This window comes from Capricornis sumatraensis, chromosome 20 (genome assembly GCF_032405125.1).
Source record: "Capricornis sumatraensis isolate serow.1 chromosome 20, serow.2, whole genome shotgun sequence".
Lineage (NCBI taxonomy): Eukaryota > Metazoa > Chordata > Mammalia > Artiodactyla > Bovidae > Capricornis > Capricornis sumatraensis.
In genome coordinates, this window is record NC_091088.1 from 70080770 (window position 1) to 70105830 (window position 25061).

The following is a 25061-nucleotide window of genomic DNA, read 5'->3' on the forward strand; positions in this document are numbered from 1 at the left end:
ATATTTGCAATATTCACAAAGCCCTTTCTCTAGTGTGAATTCTGTTGTTTAATCAAGTGGCACCAACAGGTGAAAAATTTAACACATTCCTTGCACTCAAAAGGCTTTTATCCAATGTGGATTTTCCAATGGATGAGGAGGAACTGTCTTTTCTTAAAGGTTTTCCCGACATTCACTGCACTCATAGGCCTTTTCCAATATGAACTCTGTGATGATCATAGAGGTATGTCTGAGTAGTAAAAGATCGCCCACATTGACTGCACTCATAAGGCCTTTCTTCTGTGTGAACTCTCTGATGACGAAGAAGGCTCGACCTACTAGTGAAATACTTCCCACATTCACTGCACTTATAAGGCCTTTCTCCAGTGTGAACTCTTTGATGATCACGAAGGGTCGACCTAGCAGTAAAATTTTTCCCACATTCACTGCATTCATAAGGTCTTTCTCCATTGTGAACTCTCTGATGATACCGGAGGCCACTTGAAGCAACAAAAGATTTTCCACATTCACTGCACTCATAAGGCCTTTCTCCAGTGTGAACTCGCTGATGACGAAGAAAGCTTGAGCTACTAGTAAAACATTTCCCACATTCGCTGCACTTAAAAGGCCTTTCTCCAATGTGAACTCTCCAATGATTACAAAGGTTTGACCTACTTGTAAAAGATTTCCCACATTTATTGCACTCATAAGGCTTTTCTCCAGTGTGAACATTCATATGGGCACTGAGATGTTCCTTTCGGCTAAAAAATTTTTCACATTCACTACACTTAAAAGGTCTTTCCCCACTGTGAACTCTCTGATGATTAGAAAGAGTTGACAAAGTAGTGAAAGATTTCCCACATTCATTGCACTCATAAGGCCGTTCTCCCGTGTGAACTCTCAGATGATAATAGAAACTAGAGATAGTAGTAAGAGCTTTCCCACATTTGTTGCACTCATAAGGGTTTTCTCCAGTGTGAATTCTCTCATGTGCAAGGAAAATGGATTTGCGGGCAAAAAATTTTCCACACTGTTTGCACTGATAAGGTTTTTCTCTAGTGTGAACTCTCTGATGTTCAATTAAGTTCCCCTTTCGTCTGAAGGATTTATGACACTCCTTGCATTCATAAGGCTTTTCTCCAGTGTGGATTCTCCTATGGGAAATGAGGTATTTCCTTCGGCTAAAGGATTTCCCACATTCACTGCAGTCATATAGTGTTCCTCCACAATTAAAGCTCTGATGTGAAAGGATTTGGGATTTGTGGCTAAAAAATTCTTCACATCGGCTGCATTTGTAAGACTCTTCTCCAGTGTGAACTTGCACATGCTGAATGAGGTTACTTCTTTGGGTGCCAGCTTTCTCACATTTGTTTACCTCACAAAATGCCTCATTCACGAGGACTCTTTCATTCTCTACAAGAATGTCTGTGTAGCTGGAAGCTATCTTACCTTCTCCCAAGCTGTGATGACTTTCTCCACTGTGAAAAACAACCTCACACTCATTGTTGTTCAATTTCTTCCCAGTATTAGTGGCCTGTGGCTGAACTCCCATGCTGGTCATGAAGTCATTCCCAATCTCCATGTAGGCAGAGAAATTCCCTGCTGGGTGAACTGTGCAGGTCTTTAAAAATGAGGGTCTCTCAGTATTACATAGGAAAAGATTCTCTCTAACGTGCTGCTTCTGGTGCTGCTGAATGTTAGCAGTGAAATAGAACTCCTTCCCACAGGCTGCACATGTGTATACTTTCTGCTCCCCACTTGTTCCTTGCTCTTCAGCCAAGTGCAAAATGTTTCTCAAGACTGGGATGCACATCGCACAGGGTTGGGTCTTCTCAGGAGACAAACCTGCCCTCGGAGTGAGAAACTGTAACACCCCTGCAGGTTTGATTTCTTCAGATGGTGTCTCTTTATCCTGGACTCCACGCCAAGAACCTGAAAACAAACAAGTGATGGTGAAGTGTCGGTTGACTTTATTGGAGGGAATGGTATCACGACAACTGTATATCTGCCACATGAAAGAAGCAGTGGGGACAAATGGGGAGCAGAAAGTGTACACAGGTCCATGGAATCACATTCAGGGTATGAAGCTGGGGTCAAACTGAGGAAGCAGGTGCTCCCTCCACATCCAGGACACAAGGATCGGATGTGACCCAGGGTGAAAGGCATGTTCTACAAATCACCCATCTCTCAGTGGGTTTACCAGGACTACATCCTCTGGTACACTGTGACCTGTGACACTGTGGAGAAGTATACTGTTCATCCATGCCACTGAAAATCTGGCTGCAACACGCACCTGGAGTTCAACAAACAGTAAAGCATACATGCCTGTTTGAGGACATAAACAATTCTGCCACCAAGTAACACAGGGAAAACAATGTGAGGACCACATGAGGTTTACACAGGTGGTGGGAGATGAATCCCAGGCTGGAGAGAGACTAAAAATGTAAAGTAGTAGAAATGACAGGTTGGCAGAATGTCAAGAATAGAGGAAGACAAGAGAAGTCATTTGTAGCCACTGGCAATAGCACCACAACACTAGTCAAAGGATGGAAGTCATATGTTCCCGGTATGACGAACAAAGACCTGATAACAAGTCCTTCCCCACTTGACACTCATCTGGGCCAGAGAATCTCCAAGCTCCTTTGCAGAGACCAGAGTCATGCCCATCCCATAGGCCCAAGGACTCCCCATTCCCAGTTACAGGAGTCAAAATGATGCAAGTGCTAACAGAGTTAGGACAAAAGAACAGTAACAGTGGCTCAGAGGAACTCAGTACACAATACATGACATCAAATACTACAAAGAAAACATTTAAATAATCTTTAAATACTAAAAAAATGTCCTGAAACTAACACAACATTGTAAATCAACCAAACCATAATATAAAATAAGAAGTTAAAATGAGTAAATGAATAAATAATCTCTATTGGAACCAGAGGAAAGGATATACGGTGGATGGAGTACAAACTTTTTAAGACTTCATCTCCCCACATAAACATAACTGCTCTGGCAGAATCTGATATAACTCTTTTGCAACTATTGAGCCTACTGAAGCTCTGCAGTGTCCCATAAAACAGAGTTTGAAGAGACAAAGCTTCAAAACTACAATCAAATACTACAGATATATTGGAATGATCATATTAATAATTTTAAACAGTTATGGTTAATAAGCTAATTAATGTCTACTAATGGATAGGGCAGACAGCACTGAAACTAGAAGGACAATGTAAGCAGAGAGATTGGAATTTTAACAAAGGATCAACACGAAATGCACAAGGGGTTCCTTTTCACCACATCTTTACCAACATTATTTCTTGGGTTTTTCGTAACAGACATTATAACGTGTGATGTAGTATCTGTCATTTTGACTTGCATTTTCCCTACCATTTGTAATACTGAGCATTTTTTTATGTACAAGGTTCCCATTAGCATGTCTCCTTTGGCAAAATATCTTTTCATATCTAACAGATAACAGCTGGGGTGAACTGGTCCACAGCAGTGAAAAAATGGAGTCCTATCCACTAGGCAACCATGGAACCTCACTTCAGTTAGGATATTTTTTAATTATGTAGGAATTTCCTTGTGGCCCAGTGGTTACAATCCCACATCTTTCACTGCCAGAAGCCCAGGTTCGATCCCTGGTAGGGAACTAAGATCCCACAAGACGCAAATATATATTTATTCAAACTACCCATGAAGTCATATAGGATTATATGGAATTGGTCTTAAGTCAATTGTTAATACATAACACAAATTTAGAACCACTAAATTTAAAAATGGAGAGAAGCAAATGTAGCTGGTAAACTGACAAAGGAGAGAAAATAAAATCATACAAAATGCTCAATTAACACCGAAAAAGGAGGAGTGGTAGACTAATACAAGAATGAAGAACAACAGCAATTTTAGAAAATGGAAACAAACACGTTAGATATTTATCAAACTATATCAATATACTAAACACTGATAGTCTCAGTGTACCAATTAAGAGAGATTATCAGGGTGGATTCAGAAACAGGACTCAACCGTATGCTGTCTAAGAAACCCCCTTTAGGACTCCCCTGGTAGTCCAGTGGTAAAGAATCCGTGCTGCAATTCAGGGGACACTGCTTCAATCCATGGTCAGGAACCTAAAATCCCACCTGCCACTGAGCAACTAAGCCCACATTCCGCAGCTACTAACTCTGCACACTCCAGAGCCTGTGCGCCACAAAGAAGACCAAACAGCCAAAATAAATCTTTAAGTAAATGAAATTTAAGACAACAAAGTGCACTTTAAACAAAAGCTGAATATACATTAAAGAAAAACGACAGAGATTAACAGAACTCAAAACAATAAAGTGCTATTAACTATATTAATATCTAACCAGAGGCTTCCCTGGTGGCTCAGTGGTAAAGAATCCATCTGCCAACGCAGGAGACACAGGTTAAATCCCTGGTCTGGGAAGATCCCACGTGCGACAGTGCAACTAAGTCTGTGTGCCACAACTACACAGCCTGTGTTCTAGAGCTTAGGAGCCACAACTACTGAAGCCTGAAAACTTGAGAGCCTGTACTCTGAACAAGAGAAGCCATCACAATGAGAAGTCTGTGCATCACAACGGAGAGTACCCCCTCCTGCTGCAACTAGAGGAAAGCCTGCACAGCAATGAAGACCCAGCACAGCCAACTGGATATATGGACTTCTACAGACTACTAGTCTACTCCATCCAACAGCAGAATAATCTTAAGCTGACATGGAAAATTTACAAGACAGAGCACACCATGGGCCAAAAAAACACACCTTAACAAGTCTGAAACAGAAATCAGACAATGTCTGTTCTCAGAGTATGGCGGAATTACACTAGAACCAGTTACAGAAAGATAGCTGGCAAATCGCACAATGAGAAGAAATTAAACAACCCAAAGAAAACGTGGGTCGAAGAAGAAATCTCACGGTAAAATTTTAAGTATCTTGAAATAAGCACAGCACTTCTCAAAATAATGTGCATGTGGTGAAAGCAGTGGTCATAGGGCAATTTATAGCACTGAATGCATGTATTAGAAAGAATTAAGACCTAAAAGCAATCAGCTCAGGAAACTAGAAAAAGAGAAAATAAAGTCCAAAGGAAGAAATAATTTTTAAAAATCAAGATAGAAATTAACAAAGCCAAAGTTGGTTCCTTAAAATGACCAATAAAATAAAAAAGATCCTAGTCAGGTTAATCACAAAAACAAGACAGGGCATAAATTATTAGTATCAAAAATAAAAGAGGACTTCCTCAGTGTCCAGTGGTAAAGCCTCTGTACTTCCACTGCAGGGGACAGTTTGATCCCTGATTTGGAAATGAAGATTTCACATGCCTCGAAGCACAGCCAAAAAAAAAAAAAGGAAGAAGAAGAAAGAATTAAAGAAAGAGGAAAAACCACTACAGAGACAATGCACATTAAACTCATAATGAAATATATGGGCATTTCCAAGACCATAAATGTGATAATCTAAATGAAATGGATTAATTTTTTGAAATATACAGTCTATCACAACCCATACAACAATTCACAATCTAAATATGTATACATCTGTTAAACTAACTGAATCAATAAGAAATAACCTTCCAAAACAGAATGCAATTGGCCCAGATTGGTTAACTGGCGAAATATGACAAACATTTCAGGAAGATATACAATTCTCTACAACTCCTTTCAGAAGACAGAAACAGAGAGACTGCTTCCTATCTAATTCTATGAGGCCAACATTGCTCTAATACCAAACCAAAAACGTAAAGAAAAAGTATACACTAATATCTCTGATGAACATAAATGCAAAAACACAAAGCGTCAGTAAATTGATTCAAAAACTATATAAACATACATCATGACCAAGTGGGATTCATGAAAGGCACCTAAGGCTTATTTCACACCATATTACAAAATTATAGTAATCAAAACAGCATACTAATAGCATAGAGACATATATCCACTCCAGTGAAATATAATGGAGACTTCAGATTGTAAACATCAACCCTCATATATATGATCCAATAATTACTGACAAGAAGACCATTACCATTCAATAAAGAGAGGCTTTTTACCAACTGATGTTGGGAAAACTGGATAGCCATATGTACAAGAATGAAGTTAAGAGTCTTACACCATATACAAAAAGGCATTCTAAATATATCAAAGGCTAAAATGTAAGAGCTAAAATTACAAAATTCTTAGGGGAAAAAAAAGGGAAAGTTTTCAAAATGTTGGATTCAGCCATAAATTCTTGCCTATGACAATAAAGGCAAAATTGACAAAAGAAAAAATAGATAAACTGGACTTGAAAAAAAGAACATTACCACTTTATACCTTAAATTACATCATATAATGTGTCAGTTGAAGCTCAAGAAAGTTGGAGGAAAAAAAGAAAAACCTAAAAAAACTTTTGTACATCAATAGACATTATAAAACTGCAGAAAAAACAGGAAGAAAAATTTTCAAAGTCAAGACATGGAAATAACCTAAACAGACATTGACAGATGAATGCATAAAGACAACAGGGTACATGTATACGATAGAACATTATCGAGTTCATAAAAAAGTAATTACATAATGCCATTTGCTGCAACATGCATGGACTTAAGACATCATCATCCTAAGTGAAGCAAGTCAGAAATAGAAAGGAAAATACCATGTATCATTTATATATGGAATCTAAAATATCACATAAATGAATACATCTAAGAAACAGACTCACAGACACAGAGAACAGAGTTACGATTTCCAAGTGGGAGGCAGCTGAGTGAGGGAAGGATTGGGAGTGCAAACTAGTATATATGGGATGAATAAAGCACAAGGTCCTAATCTACAGCACAGAGAACTATATTATGTATCTTGTGACATACCATAAGGAAAAAGAATAAGAAAAAGAATATATGCACATGTAACTGAGTCACTTTACTGTACAGCAGACATGAATGTGACATGCACGAACACGAGACACAAAGACTTTCAACCAGTTCCACAATCTCTACAGCAATCAAAATGCCTGCCAAGAAGAGACCAGAAGTCTACTGCCAGATGCTTGGCCTCCAGGGAATGTCCAGATTCTGCATTTTCATTGGTTGAACGCTGTCGTAACGCATGGTCTCCTGGGAAACGTAGTGTCAAGGCCTCAATAAATGGCACCCCACACTAGAAGACCAGCAAGAAAAGCTAAACTGCTGAGGGAAGGAGCACTGAGAAACTGCCTGTGTGGGGGAAGGGCTTCACCCTTCCTAGGCGGGTGGAAGATTCCGGACCGGAGGAAGGGCTTAAGACCATTTGTCTTTAATGCTGTTGACTACTGAAGTGTCTGCACATGGCCTCACTCCTTAAAGCCAACCCAAGCTGGCACCCGCCGCTGGTAACTGGAAGCAAACAGACATGATCCTATTGATCTCGAAATCATCCCTGAATATGCATTGGAAGGACTGATGCTGAAACTGAAGCTCCAACGCTTTTGGCCACCTGATGCGAAAAGTCAGCTCACTGGAAAAGATTCCTGATGCTGAGGAAGAGTGAAAGCAGGAGAAGGAGATGACAGAGGATGAGATGGTTGGACGGCATCACTGACTCGATGGACATGAGTTTGAGCAAGGAGATGATGGACAGGAAAGCCTGGCATGCTGCAGTCCATGCGGTCAAAACCTTTGACACCACTTAGAGACTGAACAATTGCTCTTGAAATGCACAGAGCCTACAGTGTTAGCTATTTGGGGGAATTCCCTGGTGGTTCAGTGATTAGGATTTACTATGTTCGCTGCTGCCATGTGGCTGGGTTCAATGGGTATTCCAGGAAATAAGATGCAGCAAGCCCCTTGTCCCAGTCAAAAAACGAAGGAAAAAAAAGGTTTGAATTCATTTTGCAAGCTTTGCTCAAGGACAATACAAATGTCAGAAAGGGCCCCTCTGAGACCAAGCAAGGGAACCTGTTACATGTTTTTGCGCTCTGGTGCTGCAGCTTAAGTCCCACTAAAGCCTTGCCTTAAAAAAAAAAAAAACAAACAACCAGCACCCTGACTGGGTATCTGGAAAGGAGATACTAGGCACGCCTAATGCAGGTGGACAAGAGGGAAACCACTGCTTTTGTACATCCAGAAAAGGCTCTCTTGCCTGCCCAACTCACTGAGAAACACCGATGTACAATCCGGGCACACAGAATGGCTGTTCTCTTGCTCGCTGAACAGCACCTGCTCAACCAGTCGGATTCAACTATACCTACTCACATGGCTGATTTTTCTTTATCATAAGGACTACCTTCTGGCCCTGGCCTCAGCTAGTGATTGTTCTAACCTTTAGATCATAATTTCTTCACATTTACCGTCTTGTCTCTGTACCCCATGTCCACCCTGTCCAACTGGAGACTCAAAGAACACCATGTACATGTCCCGACATCCTGTCTCCCTCCCCACAACAATCATACCACAGCCCCATGCTAATGGACACACCTTTCTTTTCAATGGGAACATTCATAATTTTAATGTGAATGATCCCATTTATCTACGCAAACTTCCCTGGGCTCAGAATCTATATTCTTTAAATTTGTGGAGGGATGGGTCTGCATCTCAGCTGAATAACTTCCACAAGGACACACAGCTGCCAGGCCTTTGATGAGGGCTTACACTACACTAAACAGATGCACTGGCTTCTCTTCTGCACTTCCCAGTATGCACACCATCAACTGTGTCACAACCATGAACTACCTACTCTGGTGTCTACATTTTCACTGGGCCTCCAGCTCCACCTTCCCCAGTTCACATCTCCTTGCAAACACATTCCCTTTTGTGATGTTGTGCAAAATGGCAGGGGCACCAAACCAGCAAGCCACACATGGTCTTCAGTGTCACCCCAGATGTGACAATGGCCTCCACCACATGCAGTATGCCGTGATTTCTTTCCAAGGTTCTGCCCATCTTTTTCATGAACCCACTTCAGGATATACCTTGCCCAAACTGTCCCAGTCACTATCCTGAGCACTGTGAGGGACCTTGAAAGACTAGGAATGTCCAAAGTGGACCTCTCCCTGTCTCCAAGACTCTTCCTCCTAATCCCCTCACCCATCACCCTACTGCTCCTCCTACCCACCAGAAAAATATAAATCACCAGATGATTGCTATTTAGCAAGATAATCAGCAAGAACTTGCCCATATCTTCCGGGGACTGAACCTTGACAAAATTTAGTCCAAATGCTAAGGGCTCAAGGAATGATGACACCTCCCATAAAGCTTCAAAAACCCAACCTGAAGTCCTCTGCTAAACAAAGCTGCTCACAGATGTGAATCTCCAGCTGGTAACACAATTGTGACTCAGTCCCTAATCTGAACACAATCAGTGCATCAAACTTGAAGTGATGTGGGAGACTGTCTTTCTAATCCCGTCTGCACTTACCTGATCATAAGGGATCTATGAGAACTGTGTGACTGTGTCTGGTCCACACACCACAATTTTGGGCATCTGTATCACATGCCTGGCCCCCCAAAAATTCACTGCTTGTGAATTCTGTACCCACACCTGCTGTGCTGGGTCAGCACGTCCCACTGCATTTCCCCAACAAGGTCTCACTTCTGTCACACATCCTTTGTGCTACGGTACATGAGTTACTAGACCCAGGCTGCATCAAAGGATGTGAGCATTCGACCTTTTGTTACAATGTCCCCAAGTTGTGCAGATAAACATTATAATGTTGAAGATGAATTTAACGTGGCAGAAGGAAACTGATTTCAAGGATGTACACAAAAATGTTTAAATGTATAAACACAAAATTTAAGTCAACTATACAGCCAGTAAACGATTTTTCAAACAAATTAGAAATATCTATTCATAATCACTGTACTATGGTTTACTAGGTACATTCCTAAAACATTTTGCAGCTACTGGGCCTGTAAGGGGGAAAAAACATACAATGGTGGGTTACAGGCAATGCTTCCCAACTCCATTTCAGTGACATTATGTTCACAATTTGACACTAGTAACGGTGTGAATATTTTCACCAGGGAAATTGGCAAACACTACAAAACAGGGATTGATTTGCTGTGTAAATCTATCTGAAGGTAACATATATTAATAAAAGAAACTCATCAGAAACGTATAATTTCGATGGCCATTAGATTATGCATTGTATAAAACTGGAGAACACAAAGTTGCAGTATTCTGAATTACAATTCCACGCAGGAAAGAAAACCACTCACATTCATGAATGAGTGAAACCTGACACGTCTTTGTTATTTCCTTGCTTCCCTAATGTCAAAATAAGAGAAAATAGCCTCATCTCACAAAACAGATGTTGACAAAAGTACGAACAGAAATCTAATGAAACAAGACACACATGTAAGACACGTGAAAAACAAAAATTTAACATCAAGAACCCTGAGAAAGAAAATCACCAGTGGTCCAGTGGCTAGAACTCCCCATGTCCACATCACAGGACATGGTTTAGATTGCCAGTTGGGAGAACTAAGATCCTACATGCCACATGGCACAGTTAAGTAAATAAATGATCTGAGAAAAATGTAATTAAAATCATAATGATTTTTTAATACAGAGGTTTTGGTCTTCATGGGAGGGCTCACCTTGCATTCCTATTAGTTTTAAAGCTAGGTTGATCAAGTGTGGGTCTCAGAAAGTGAAGACAAATTCACACTAATAAATAATCATTATTTTGCTAGGTAACATTTTTCTGGAGGGGTAGGAGGAAAAGTGAGGAGATGAGTAAAGGGGTAAAGGAAGAAGAGCTTTAGAGACTACACCATGTGAGGGCCACAGTGGACATTCTCAGGCCTTCAGTGTCCCTCACATTGCCCAAAACAGTGAGCAGGTCAACCACGTAACGGGAACAGGAACATCTTGAGGTGGGTATGTAAAGAAGAGGAACAGGACTTGGGAAACCAATCACTGCAGAGAGCAGTGAGGCCAGTGTCAAATCTGGGGAAATGGCAATGAGTCGGTCCAGAGTCCCTAGCTTAGCGCTGTTGTGCTGTGAAGAACTTCCCAAGTGGGAGGGTGTTAGTGGGAGATGTGCACACATGGAAATGAGGCTGCATCTCCTTGTGGTGATGGAGCTGTCAGGTGTGCACAGCTCATGGTCAGGATATGGGAACTGGAGTCCCTGCTCTGAGGGGCAAAAGAAAAGCCAGTGGACATGTGCAGTGTAAACACTCTCATGAAAGGTGCGGCAGTAGTGAGCTCTTGTGAAAGTCCCTCTGCCTCTCTGAGCTGGACAGCCCTTCTTTCTCAAAAGACAATGATAAAAACTGAATCACAGCATTGGTTTGGATGGGTAGATAAATGGAGTCATCCACAGACAAGTAATCAATGCTGATTCCAGAGAAAAGATAATCCTGACCATCAGCATGGGTTGGGATGTAAGCACGGCTCATGGGGTGGGGGCAGAGGGAGCCGAAGTGTCAGGATGGACAAGGTGTTCTTTCAGTCCTCAAACCTGGTAGGCATAGAGCAGGGGAGGAGTGAAGTCACCAGATTCTCCAAATGCCTGAACCAGGCAACATGGCATTCAATCACAGATCCTTATCCCTTCAACAGGGATCATAAACAGATGACATGCCATCTGTGCCTCAGTTTCTGCTCTAGAAGGGGTCCATTTGCTTCATAGGTTCTGCCCACTCTGTCACCACCTCAAACTTCTTTGACATCATTGCCAGCCATAATTGCAATATTTATAAAGCCCTTTCTTCAGTGTGACCTCGCTGATGTTTAATCAAGCGGCAACTTTGGGTGAAAGATTTACCACATTCCTTGCGCTCAGAAGGCTTTTCTCCAGGGTGGATCTTCCAATGTGTGTGGAGGAGGTGTCTTTGCTTAAAGGCTTTCCCACATTCACTGCACACAAAAGGCCTTTCTCCAGTGTGAAGTTTGTGATGATCACAGAGACCGGTTTCACTAGTAAAAGACTGGCCACATTCACAGCACTTATAAGGCCTTTCTCCAGTGTGAACTCTGATGATCAAGAAGGCTCCACCCAGCAGTAAAAGATTTCCCACATTCACTGCACTCATAAGGTTGTTCTCCACTATGAACTCTCTGATGATACCAGAGGCCACTCATAGCAACAAAAGATTTCCCACATTCACTGCACTCATAAGGCCTTTCTCCACTGTGAACTCTCTGATGATGAAGAAGGCTCGAACTACTAGTAAAACATTTTCCACATTCACTGCACTTATAGAGCCTTTCTCCAGTGTGAACTCTCTGATGATCACGAAGGCTCAACCTAGCAATAAAAGATTTCCGACATTCTTTGCATTCATAAGGCCTTTCTCCACTGTGAACTCTCTGATGACGAAGAAGGCTCGAGCTACTAGTAAAACATTTTCCACATTCACTGCAATTAAAAGGCCTTTCTCCAGTGTCAACTCTCTGGGGACACTGGTGCTTCAGCCTAGCAGTTAAAGATTTCTCACATTTATTACACTCATAAGCCCATTCTCCAGCATGAAACTTCTTATGGGCATTGAGATGTGCCTTTTGGCAAAAGAACTCCCCACATTCACTGCATTCAAAATCCCTTACTTCATTGTGAACTCGCCAATGATTACAAAGGTTCGATCTACTTGTAAAAGATTTCCCACATTTACTGCACTCATAAGGCTTTTCTCCAGTGTGAACATTCATATGTGCACTTAGCTGCTCATTCCGGCTACAGAATTTCCCACAGGAACTGCACTCAAAAGGTCTTTCTCCAGTGTGAACTCTCAGATGATAATAGAGACCAGAGCTAGTAGTAAGAGCTTTCCCACATTTGCTGCACTCATAAAGGTTTTCTCCAGTGTGAAGTCTTTCATGTGCAAGGAAATTAGATTTGTGGGCAAAAAATTTTCCACATTGGTTGCACTGATAAGGCTTTTCTCCAGTGTGAACTCTCTGGTGTTCCAGTAAGCTCCACTTTTGGATAAAGGATTTACTACATTCCTTGCACTCATAAGGCTTTTCTCCAGTGTGGATTTTTTTTTATGGGCAATGAGGTATTTCCTTTGGCTAAAGGATTTTCCACATTCACTGCAGTCATAAAGCATCCCTCCACAGTTAAATCTCTGATGTGCAAGGAAACGGGATTTGTGGCTAAATAATTTTCCACAATGGCTGCATTCATAACACCTTTCTCTAGCATGAACTTTCTGATGCTGAATGAGGGTATTTCTTTGGGTGCTGGCTTTCTCACATGTATTGAACTTACAAAACCCTTCACTAGTGAGGACTCACTCATCCTGAACAAGTATATCTGTGTGGCTGGAGACTATCTTGCCTTCTCCCCAGCTCTGATGACTTTTTCCACTGTGAAAAATAGCTTCACATTCCCTACTATTGTTCAGTTTCTTCCTGGTATTAGTGGCCTGTGGCTGAGCTCCCATATTTGCCATGAATTCATTCCCAAGTTCCATGAAGGTAGAGAGATTCCCTGATGCAAGAACTGTTTAATTCTTCAAAAATGAGGGTCTCTCCACGATACAGCATACGGGATTCTCTCCAATGTGCTGCTTCTGGCGCTGCCAAATGTTTGCAATGAAACAGAACTATTTCCCACATGACCCACATGTGTATGCTTTCTGCCCACTATTTGTTCCTTGCTCTTCAGCCAAGTGCAAAATGTCTCTCAAAACTGGGATGCACACCTTACAAAGCTGGACCTTCTCAGGAGACAAACCTGCCCTGGGAGTCCTAATCTGACACTCCTTCTACAGATTTGCTCTGTTCAGAAGGTGTCTCCTCAGCCTGAACTCCACGCCAGGTACCTGAAAACAAAGAAGTGACAGTGAAGTGCACGTTGACTTTACTGGAGGAAGGGAACGCCATCACAATTCTATATCTGACACATGTAAGAAACACTCCACAGGCCTGTGTTCAGGAAATGGAGTTGGGATAAAACTGAGAGGCAGCTGCTCTCACCAAGTGCAGGACAAAAGGACTGGATGTGGCCCAAGGAGAAAGGCGTCTTCTACAGTTCACTCCTCTGTCAATGGCTTTTACCAGGAACACATCTCCTCAACCTGTGACACTGTAAGGAAGCAGACCTCCAAGCCTCAGAAAATCTGACTGTGATTTTTTGTTTTTCTTGTGATGAGCGCTTTTAAGATCTACTCTTTTGGAATTTTCTTTTTTCATTTCTTTAATCATTTATGACTTCACTTGGTGGCTGTTGCTGTTCTCAGGCTTTCTCTAGTTTCGGCAAGTGGGGGGTAGTCTCTAGTTGTGTTGGATGGGCTTCTTATTGCAATAGCTTCTGTGGCAGAGCACAAGCTCTAAGGCAGGAATGCTTCAGTAGCTGCAACAGGCAGACTCAGTAATTGCTGCACATGGGCTTAGTTGCTCCACAGCATGTGTGCAGCAATGCTGTACCAGGGATCAAACCCCTGCCTCCTGCATTTCCAGGTGGACTCTTAACCAGGAGACCACCAGGGATGCCCTCTTTGGGAAATTTCTAAATATTCAACACAGTCATGTTAACTAGAGTCACTATGCTGTGTCTTACATCCCCAGGACTTACTCACCTCATAGTTAGAAGTGTATAACTTCTGACATCCTTCATGCATTTCATCTGCCCACCTTGCTCCAGTCTGGCAGTCACTGATCCTTTGTCTGTATCTGTTTGGTGTTGGTCTTATTGTTTTCAAGATTCAAAATGTAAGCATAACCCTCCAGTACAGGTAAATGTGGAACACCCTGAGTTCTGAATGCTTGGGTCCACTTTGACAGGAACACTTTTCAATACATACACAGAATCCTATGCTCTGTATAGTGGGATGAATCCACAAATGGGAAAACTTCAGAATCAGAGGACTGACTATGCGCCTCTAGACTTCAGTATATTTAGAGGATCCTGGATCCCATCCTCAGTGGACACAGTGGGACAATTGGATTTGTCTTTCCCTGATTTATTTCACTTAGCCTAATGCTCTCCAGGTCAATTTATGCTACTGCAAATGGTAATATAGCCATCTTTTTTATGGTTATATGATACTGAATAATAGTCCATATATATTTCATTTTTGCTATCCACTCATCCATCAATGGATACTTAGGTTGTTTCCATCTCTTGAATATTATAAATAAGCTACAATAGATATAAGGCACAGATACCTTTCTGAAATGATGACTTTACTCCCTCTGCATAAATACACAAAGGTGGACTTGATGGACGATATGGAAGTTCCTTTTTTAGTTCTGTAAGCAGTCTCCACAGTCTTTACTATATTGGCTGCAATAAAGTATATTCCTACCCACAGACAGTAAAGAATCTGCCTGCAATGCAGGAGACCTGGGTTTAACTCCAGGGTTGGGAAGATCCTCTGGAGGAGGGTAAGGCTACCGACTCCAGTATTCGGGCCTAGAGAATTCCATGGGTAGAGGAGCCTGGAGGGCTACAGTCCATGGTGTCGCAGAGTCAGACCTGACTGAGTGACTAACACTTTCGCTTTCACCAATAGTGCACAAGGGGTCCGTTTTCTCTACCAGTTTACCAACATTTTTTTTTGTCCTTTTTATAACAGATGCTGTAACCTGTACGAGGTGGTATCTCATTGTTTCTGATTTGCATTTTCCCAACCATTCACGATACTGAGCATCTTTTCATGTAGCTGCTTCCCATACCTATGTAGTCTAAAGAACAACAGCAACTGTGTAACCCATTATGCATTTTTAAAACACCCATATATGTATGTTTATATAACATTAAAACAAATGAGAACAGTTATAAAATGGAGCAGAGAAAGCAATTAGGAATTTTTTTAAATTATAAAGTATTCAATACCAAGGAAGCCATTCAGGGTCATATGAAAGTGGACTACAATCAGATGTAAATACATAGTGCAAACTCCAGCACAATTACATTGAAGAAAAATGAAAGGAAAAAAGTATACACGATATGCTAACAAAGAAGAGAAAATGCAATCACACAAAATTCTCAATTAACAAATGAAAAAGAGTGGACAACAAACAAAGGAAAAAGAATAAAGGCAATGGTAGAAAATGGTAACAAATTCATTATATATTTATTCAACTATATGACTATATTAAGCACTGATAGTCTCAATACACCAATGAAAAAAGACATTATCAGAGTGAATTCAGAAAAACGAGTCAAGTACATATTCCCTCCAAAAAACCCACTTTAAATATGAACATGCAGGAATTCCCTAGCAGTCTAGTGCTTAGGACTCAGCACTGTCACTGCTTCAGCTGGGGTTCAATCCCCAGTCAGGGAACTAAAGCACTGCAAGCTGTGGCATGTCCAAACAAAAGCACCCACCAATACATGATCTCATCAAGAGATGCAAAAAAAAAAAAAAGGATCTGGCCAAATCCAATACCCATTCATGATCAAAATCTCCCTCTCCTAGCTATCTAAAAATAGAAAAATTCTTTAACTTCACAATCAAAATAAAACCCTACAGGTATCATCACACTTTCCTAGACAAAAACTAGAAACTTTCCCACTAAGATGAAGAATTCAACTTTGTAAGTCATAACTAATTCAATGAGAAAAGAAAGTTATATAAAAGTTATACTGACAGGGAGTGAAAGAATAAAACTGCCTTCCTTCTCAGACGGAATAACCAGCTATATAAAAACAAAATATACACATATACACATACAAAAAAAATCCTGGAATTCAAAAGCAATTACAGCAAGGTTTCAGGATACAAGAATACTATACAAAAGTCAATTATTACTTTCCTATACATCACCAATAAACAAGTGAAGTTTGAAATTAAAAACACAATGTGCTAAGCTACTTCAGTCATGTCTCTTTGTTACCCTATGGGCGATAAACTGCCAGGCTCATCTGTCCATGGGATTCTCCAGGCAAGAATACTGGAGTGGGTTGCCATTTCCTTCTCCAGGCGATTATCCCAGAATCTCTTAACATCAACTGCACTGGCAGGCAGGTTCTCTACCACTAGCACCACCTGAGAAGTCCCCAGAAAACACAATACCATGTACATTAACACCCCCTGAAAGAATGGAGAGAGAAAGGAAGAAATAGTTATAAACCTACCAAGACATGTACAAGACCTACATGAGGGAAATGACAAAAACTCTGATGAAGAAATCAAAGAACTAAATAAATGGAAAGATATTTCACACTCCTTAAGTGTCGAAGATATTTCACATTCCACTTTTGTCAAGATGTCAGTTATGTCCACCTTCACCTATCAATTTAATGTGAAAGTGAAAGCAAAAGTGAAGTCACTCAGTTGTGTCCGACTCTTTGTGACCCCACGGACTGTAGCCTACCAGGCTTCTTTGTCCATGGGATTTTCCAGGCAAGAGTACTGGAGTGGGTTGCCATTTCCTTCTCCAGATCAATTCAATGTAATCCAAATCAAATCCCCAGGAAGTTATTAAAAGGATATAAATAAACTGATTTAGGTTATACTTGAATGGCCTAGTGGTTTTCCCTACTTTCTTCAATTTAAGTGTGAATTTGGCAATAAGGAGTTCATGACCTGAGCCACAGTCAGCTCCCAGTCTTGTTTTTGATGACTGTATAGAGCTTCTCCGTCTAGTCAAGGCTACGGTTTTTCCAGTGGTTTGTATGGATGTGAGAGTTGGACAGTGAAGAAGGCTGAGCACTGAAGAATTGATGCGTTTGAACTGTGGTGTTGGAGAAGACTCTTGAGAGTCCCTTGGACTGCAAGGAGATCCAACCAGTCCATTCTGAAGGAGATCAACCCTGGGATTTCTTTGGAGGGAATGATGCTAAAGCTGAAGCTCCAGTACTTTGGCCACCTCATGCGAAGAGTTGACTCACTGGAAAAGACTCTGATGCTGGGAGGGATTGAGGGCAGGAGGAGAAGGGGATGACAGAGGATGAGATGGCTGGATGGTATCACTGACTCGATGGACGTTGAGTCTGAGTGAACTCCAGGAGTTGGTGATGGACAGGGAGGCCTGGCGTGCTGCAATTCATGGGGTTGCAAAGAGTCAGACGTGACTGAGCAACTGAACTGAACTAGAGCTTCTCCATCTTTGGCTGCAGAGAATATAATCAATTTGATTTCGGTGTTGACCATCTGATGATGTCCATGTGTAGAGTCGTCTCTTGTGTTGTTGGAACAGGGTGTTTGCTATGACTAGTGCATTCTCTTGGCAAAACTCTGTTAGCCTTTGGCCTGCTTCATTTTGTACTCCAAAGACAAATTTGCCTGTTACTCCAGGTATCTCTTGACTTCCTACTTTTGCATTCCAGTCCCCTATAATGAAAAGGACACCTTTTTTGGGTGTTAGTTCCAGAAGATCTTGTAGGTCTTCATGGAACTGTTCAACTTCAGCTTCTTCCACATTACTGGTTGGGGCATAGACTTGGATTACTGTGATATTGAATGGTTTGCCTTGGAAACGAACCACTAGACCATTCAGGTATGACCTAAATCAAATCCCTTATGATTATATAGTAGAAGTGACAAATAGATTCACAGGATTGGATCTGATAGATACAGTGCCTGAAGAACTATGGACAGAGGTTTGTGACATAGTACAGGAGGCAGTGATCAAGACCATCCCCAAGAAAAAGAAATGCACAAAAGCAAAATCGTTGTCTGAGGAGGCCTTACAAATAGCTGAAAAAAGAAGAGATGCTAAAGGCAAAGGAGAAAATGAAAGACCAAACCATTTGAATACAGAGTTCAAAAGAATAGCACAGAGAGATAAGAAAGCCTTCCTCAGTGATCAATGCAAAGAAATAGAGGAAAACAAAAGAATGGGAAAGACTAGAGATATCTTCAAGAAAATTAGATACCAAGGGAATATTTCATGCAAAGATGGCCACAATAAAGAACAGAAATGGTATGAACCTAAAAGAAGCAGAAGATATTAAAAAGAGGTGGCAAGAAAACACAGGACCGTACAAAAAAGATTTTCATGACCCAGATAACCATGATGGTGTGATCACTCACCTAGAGCCAGACATCCTGGAGTGTGAAGTCAAGTGGGCCTTAGGAAGCATCACTATGAACAAAGCTAGTGGAGGTGACAGAATTCTAGCTGACCTATTTCAAATCCTAAAAGATGATGCTGCAAAAGTGCTGCATTCAATATGCCAACAATTTAGAAAACTCAGCAGTGGCCACAGGACTGAAAAAGGTCAGTTTTCATTCCAATCCCAAAGAAAGGCAATGCCAAAGAATGCTCAAACTACTGCACAAATGCACTCATCTCACACACTAGTAAGCAATGCTCAAAATTATCTAAGCCAGGCTTTAACAGTATGTGAATCGTGAACTTCCAGATGTTCACGCTGGGGGTTCAATGGTTAAGAATCCTCCTTGAAATGCAGGGGACTTGGATTAGATTCCTATCTGGGGGACTAAGATTTCACATGCCCTGGAACAACTAAGCCCAAAAGCCACAACTACTGAACCTGTGATCCACAAGTAAAGAGCCCATATGCTGCAACAAAAGATTCCACATTGAGGCAAAAATTCCACATGATGCAACTAAGACCCAATGCAGCCAAAATAAATACACAGTTAAACAAATAAACATTTTATTTAAAAAGAACAAAGTTTAAGGACCCACAACACATGAATCTAAAATTCTTACAAAGCTAGAGAAAGCAAAACAGTGTGCTACTGACATCAAAACAGATATATATTCTAATGGAATAAAACAGAGACTAAAGAGTCTAAACATCAACCCTCAAATATATCATCCAGTACTTACTAACAAGAGGACCATTACCATTCAATAAAGACAGTCTTCTCAACAAACAGTGCTAGGAAAACTGGATACACACATGTACAATAATGAAAATAGAACCTTATTTAACACTATATACAAAAACTCACTCAAAATATCCAAAGATCTAAACTTAAGAGATAAAATTACAAATTCATAGGAAAAACATACAGGACAAACTGGGCCTCATAAAAAGGAACAATTTCGGTTGCATACCTTTAACTTATGCAGTATCATGTGTCAATAATACCTCAAGAAAGCTGTGGGGAAAAGAGAAAAAAAATAAAGTTTTGTACATCAAAGGACACTATAAACACAGTAAAAAAGAAACCATAGGTTGGGAGAAAGCATTTCCAAAACACAAATACAAAAATGGATTAATATCCAACTTCTCTGATAGTACAGTGGATAAGAATCCACCTGCCAATGCAGGGGACACAGGTTCGCTCCTTGGTCTGGAAGATTCCACATGTAAGTAAATAAGCCTGTGCGCCACAACTACTGAAGCCCACACATCCAAGAGCCCCCACATGGCAACTCCTGCGCCCTGGTGCTGCAACTTCTGGGGCCTGTGCACTGGAGCCTGAGAGAGAGAAGCCACCCTAAAGAGAAGCCTGTGCACAGCAACAAAGACCCAGCGCAACCAAATAAATAAATTGTAAAGGACTGATATTCAGAATCGATGGATAAATTCGTAATTCAACAACAACTAAAAAGCCAACCAAATTAATAAATTTAAAAAGGACTTGGGTAGATATTTTTTAAAGATATACAAATGACCAATAAGCACACCATGAGGGATGTAATCAAAATGCGAAAATATACCACTTCACATCCATTAGGACAGCAATGATTAAAAGAAAAGAAAACAACAAGGACTTCCCTGGTGGTCCAGTTGCTGAAACTCCAGGCTCCCAATGCAGAGGCCCCGGGTTCTATCCCAGGTCAGGGAACTAGATCCCATATGCCACAACTACGAGTTCACATGCTGTAACTAAAGATGCCACATGCTGCAACAAAGATTGAAGATCAACGACCTGAAGTGCCACAGCTAAGACCCAGGGCAGCCAAATGAATAAATAAATACTATCAACAAAGAACAAAACACAAAAAGGAAAAACCTTGCACTCATACCTTCAATTCCCTAATATTTTTTTAAAAAGACTGCATACTGCCAATACAGGTGGCAGATATTCAATCCCTGGTCATCACTTCTCAGGGAAATAACATCCTGCATGCCCCTTGTGAAGTGAAGTCACTCAGTTGTGTCCGACTCTTTGTGACCCCATGGACTGCAGCCCACCAGGCTCCTCCGTCCATGGGATTTTCTAGGCAAGAGTACTGGAGTGGGTTGCCATTTCCTTCTCCAGGGGATCTTCCCAACCCAGGGATCGAACCCGGGTCTCCCGCATTGTAGGCAGACGCTTTTTACCACCTGAGCCACCAGGGAAGTCCCCTGGGGAGACCAAAACAAAAGAACAGAAACTAACAGATGCTGGCATGGATATAAAGAAATTGGAACCTTGAAAAAAGATCTTGCAGAAACATCTCATGGTCTGTTTCAGTAGTAACCATGTCAGTGACAACACTGTTGCAGAGTCAGGCACAAAGAAAAAAAAATGTCAGGTATAGGAATGGAGTAAAACTTGGGTACCATTCACTTGGAAAGTCACCTGGCCAAAAAGAGGGCAAACAAGGAGAAATAAATCAGGCTGATGGAAGACCACTGATCTTGACAGTTTCTCAAGGCAAGAGAAATAAAAGCAAAAACAAATAAATGGGACCTACTCAAACATAGTCATGTACAGATGTTCCCACAGTCATGTACGGATGTGAGACTTGGACCATAAGGAAGGCTGAGCACTTAAGACTTGATGCTTTCAAACTCTGGCACTGGAGAAGACTCTTGAGAGTCCCTTAAACAGCAAAAAGATCAAACTACTCCATCCTAAAAGAAATCAACCCTGAATATTCATTGGAAGGGCTGATGCTGAAGCTGAAGCTCCAATGCTTTTGCCACCTGATGCGAAGAGCCAACTCACTGGAAAAGACCCTGATCCTGGGAAAGACTGAGGGCAGGAGGAGAAGACAGCAACAGAGGATGAGATGGTTGGATGGTACCATTAAGTCACTGGACACAAGCACACTCCAGGAGATGGTGAAGGACAGGGAAGCCTAGCATGCAGTTCATGGGGTTGCAAAGAAATGGACACGACTGACTGAGTGATCAACAACAAAATCAAACAAAAGCTTTTGCACAGCAAAGGAGACCATAAACAAAGCAAAAAGACAAACCACTGCAAATACTGTGGCTGACAAGGGCTTAATTTCCAAAATACATAAAGACGAGTACAACTGATAACAAAAAAACCCAACCCGGAAGACAGGTTTTTTAGACATTTCTCCAAAAAAAACAAAAAAGAAATACAGATGGCCAATAGGCACATGAAAAGGTACTCATCATTACTAATCATCAAAGAAATGCAAAACAAAACTATTATACAATGGGGTACCATGTCACACCAGACAGAATGGCCATCAGTAAAATGTCCACAAATATGGTTTTTCCTTATAGTCCAGTGGTTAAAAATCCACCTTGCAATGCAAGGAATACTGGTTCAATCCATGATCCAGGAAAATCCCATGTGCCGTGGAGCAACTAGGCCTGTGCACCACAAGTACTAGCTCTGTGCTCTAGAGCCCACAAGCCACAACTACTGAAGCCTGCGGGGCTACAGCCCATGCTCCACAGCAAGAGAAGACACCGCAAGAGAAGACACCTCAGTTAGAGAGGAGACCCCTCTCTCTGCAACTAGAGAAAAGATCCAGCAAAGCAACGAAGACCCAGTGTGGCCAAAATTAAAATAAGTAAATTAATTAACTAATTTGTAAAAAGTCTACAAATAACAAATTTGGGAGAGAGTGTGGAGAAAAAGGAAACCTCTTACACTGTTGGTGAGAATGTAAATTGGTACAGTCACTATGGAAAACACTACGGAGGTTCCTTAAAACAAGAAAAATAAGTTACCTTATGATCCACCAATCCCATTCCTGGGCATGTATACAGAGAAAAACATAGTTTGAAAGGATACATGCACCCCAATATTCCTTGCACTAATGTATACAATAGCCAAGAAATGGAAGCAACCCAAATATCTGTCGACAGATGAATAGATGAAGAAGCTATCGTGCTTATATACCATGGAATAGTACTCAGCCACTAAAACAAAATGAAATAATGCCATTTGCGACAACATGGACAGACCTAGAGATCATCAATACTGAGAGAAGTCAAGTCAGAAAAAGAAGGAGAAACAGTTATGACATACCTTATATGTAGAATCTAAAAAGAAATGATACAAATGAATTTGCAAAACAGAAAGAGTCAGACTTAGAGAATGGCTGCCAGGAGGAAGGACTAGAAGAAGGGATAGTTAGGTAGTTTGGGGTGGACATGTGCACACTCCTGTATTTAAAATGAATAACCAACAAGGGCCTACTATACAGCACATGAAACTCTGCTCAATGTTATGTGGCAGACTGGATGGGAGGGGAGTTTGGGGGATAACAGATACCTGTACATGGATGGCCCAATCCTTTCCCTGTTCACCTGAAACTATCACAACATTGTTAATCAGCTATAACCCGTTACAAAATAAAAACTTGGGAAAACTAGAATAGATTCAAACCAACCAAAACTGAAAGTATTCTGTGGGAAGAAACATCATATTTCTATCTGTTTACTGGAAAAGCGACTCAACCAGTTAATGTGCCAGTTCCCTGGTGGCTCAGAGGTTAAAACGTCTGCCTGGAATGCAGGAGACCCGGGTTCGAGCCTTGGGTCAGGAAGATCCCCTGGAGAAGGAAATGGCAACCCGCTCCAGTACTCCTGCCTGGAGAATCCCATGGAGGGAGGAGCCTGGTGGGCTACAGTCCATGGGGTCGCGAAGAGTCGGACACGACTGAGCGACTTCACACATCATCACATTGAGCACCTACTGAGAGGGTAACAGGCAGGAAGGCCAGAGGGCTCCAAACGGAGGAGATAGCCTGCAGGTGTCAGACACTTTTATCTCTCTTCAGCAGCAGGAGGAAACAAACTAGCAATATTTTTTCCTTCTCTATACAAATTTAAAAGGAGGTTTCTCTTAAAATTCTGTGTTGCCATAGTGACACCTGGTTTCACCTGAAGTTAACCACTGTCTTTTTTTTATGGAAATATTTATCTTAAGCCAGCAGCTGCGATGACGGCCAGCGCACTCAGCGTGGCCGAGAGGAGCTACCTCACATCCGAGGTCAGGGGCAGCGGACAAGAGTGCCAGGCTGCGACGGTGCAGGAACAGCCGAGAGGAGCCAACCCGCGTCCGAGGCCAGGGGCGGCGGCCAGGAGGAGCAACCCCGTGCCTGAGGCCACGGGCAGCGGCCAGGAAAATCAACCCACGTCCAAGGAGTGGTGGCTGCGCGGGCACAGGAGGGCCTAGAGGAGCTATACCACGTTGAAGGTCAGGAAGGGCAGCGCTGAGGAGATATCCTTCATCCAAGGTAAGGAGCACCGGCTGTGCTTTGCTGGAGCAGCCATGAAGAGATACCCCACGCCCAAGGTAAGAGAAACCCAAGTAAGATGGTAGGTGTTGCAAGAGGGCGTCAGAGGGCAGACACACTGAAACCATACTCACAGAAAACTAGTCAATCTAATCACACTAGGACCACAGCCTTGTCTAACTCGATGAAACCAAACCATGCCTGTGGGGCAACCCAAGACGGGCAGGTCATGGTGGAGAGGTCTGACAGAGCGTGGTCCACTGGAGAAGGGAATGGCAAACCACTTCAGTATTCTTGCCTTGAGAACCAAATGAACAGTATGAAAAGGCAAAATGATAGGATACCAAAAGAGGAACTCCCCAGGTCATTAGGTGCCCAATATGCTACTGGAGATCAGTAGAGAAATAACTCCAGGAAGAATGAAGGGATGGAGCCAAAGCAAAAACAATACCCAGCTGTGGACGTGACTGGTGATAGAAGCAAGGTCCGATGCTATAAAGAGCAATATTGCATAGGAACCTGGAATGTCAGGTCCATGAATCAAGGCAAATTGGAAGTGGTCAAACAGGAGATGGCAAGAGTGAACATCGACATTCTAGGAATCCGCGAACTAAAATGAACTGGGATGGGTGAATTTAACTCACATGACCATTATATCTACTACTGTGGACAGGAATCCCTCAGAAGAAATGGAGTAGCCATCATGGTCAACAAAAGAGTCTGAAATGCAGTACTTGGATGCAATCTCTAGAATGACAGAATGATCTCTGTTTGTTTCCAAGGCAAACCATTCAATATCACGGAAATCCAAGTCTATGCCCCAACCAGTAACGCTGAAGAAGCTGAAG

The 25061-nt window shown here is 41.7% G+C and overlaps 2 protein-coding genes across 2 annotated transcripts in view; both read right to left on the reverse strand.

Annotated features, from left to right (window-relative positions):
- The window catches only part of LOC138097108 (zinc finger protein 211-like), a 40988-nt gene continuing 15927 nt past the window's right edge, over positions 1-25061 (reverse strand). Inside the window, exon 3 of the mRNA XM_068993349.1 lies at positions 1-1911. Within this exon, the coding sequence (XP_068849450.1) occupies positions 182-1911 (1730 nt within the window). The 3' untranslated portion in view covers positions 1-181. The remainder of the gene's footprint in view (positions 1912-25061) is intronic.
- LOC138096134 (zinc finger protein 154-like) lies at positions 11908-12939 on the reverse strand (the record flags this gene model as incomplete). Its single annotated transcript, XM_068992212.1, has 2 exons — positions 11908-12334; positions 12578-12939. Coding segments are annotated over 2 exons (789 nt in total), but the record flags the coding sequence as incomplete, so codon positions are not given.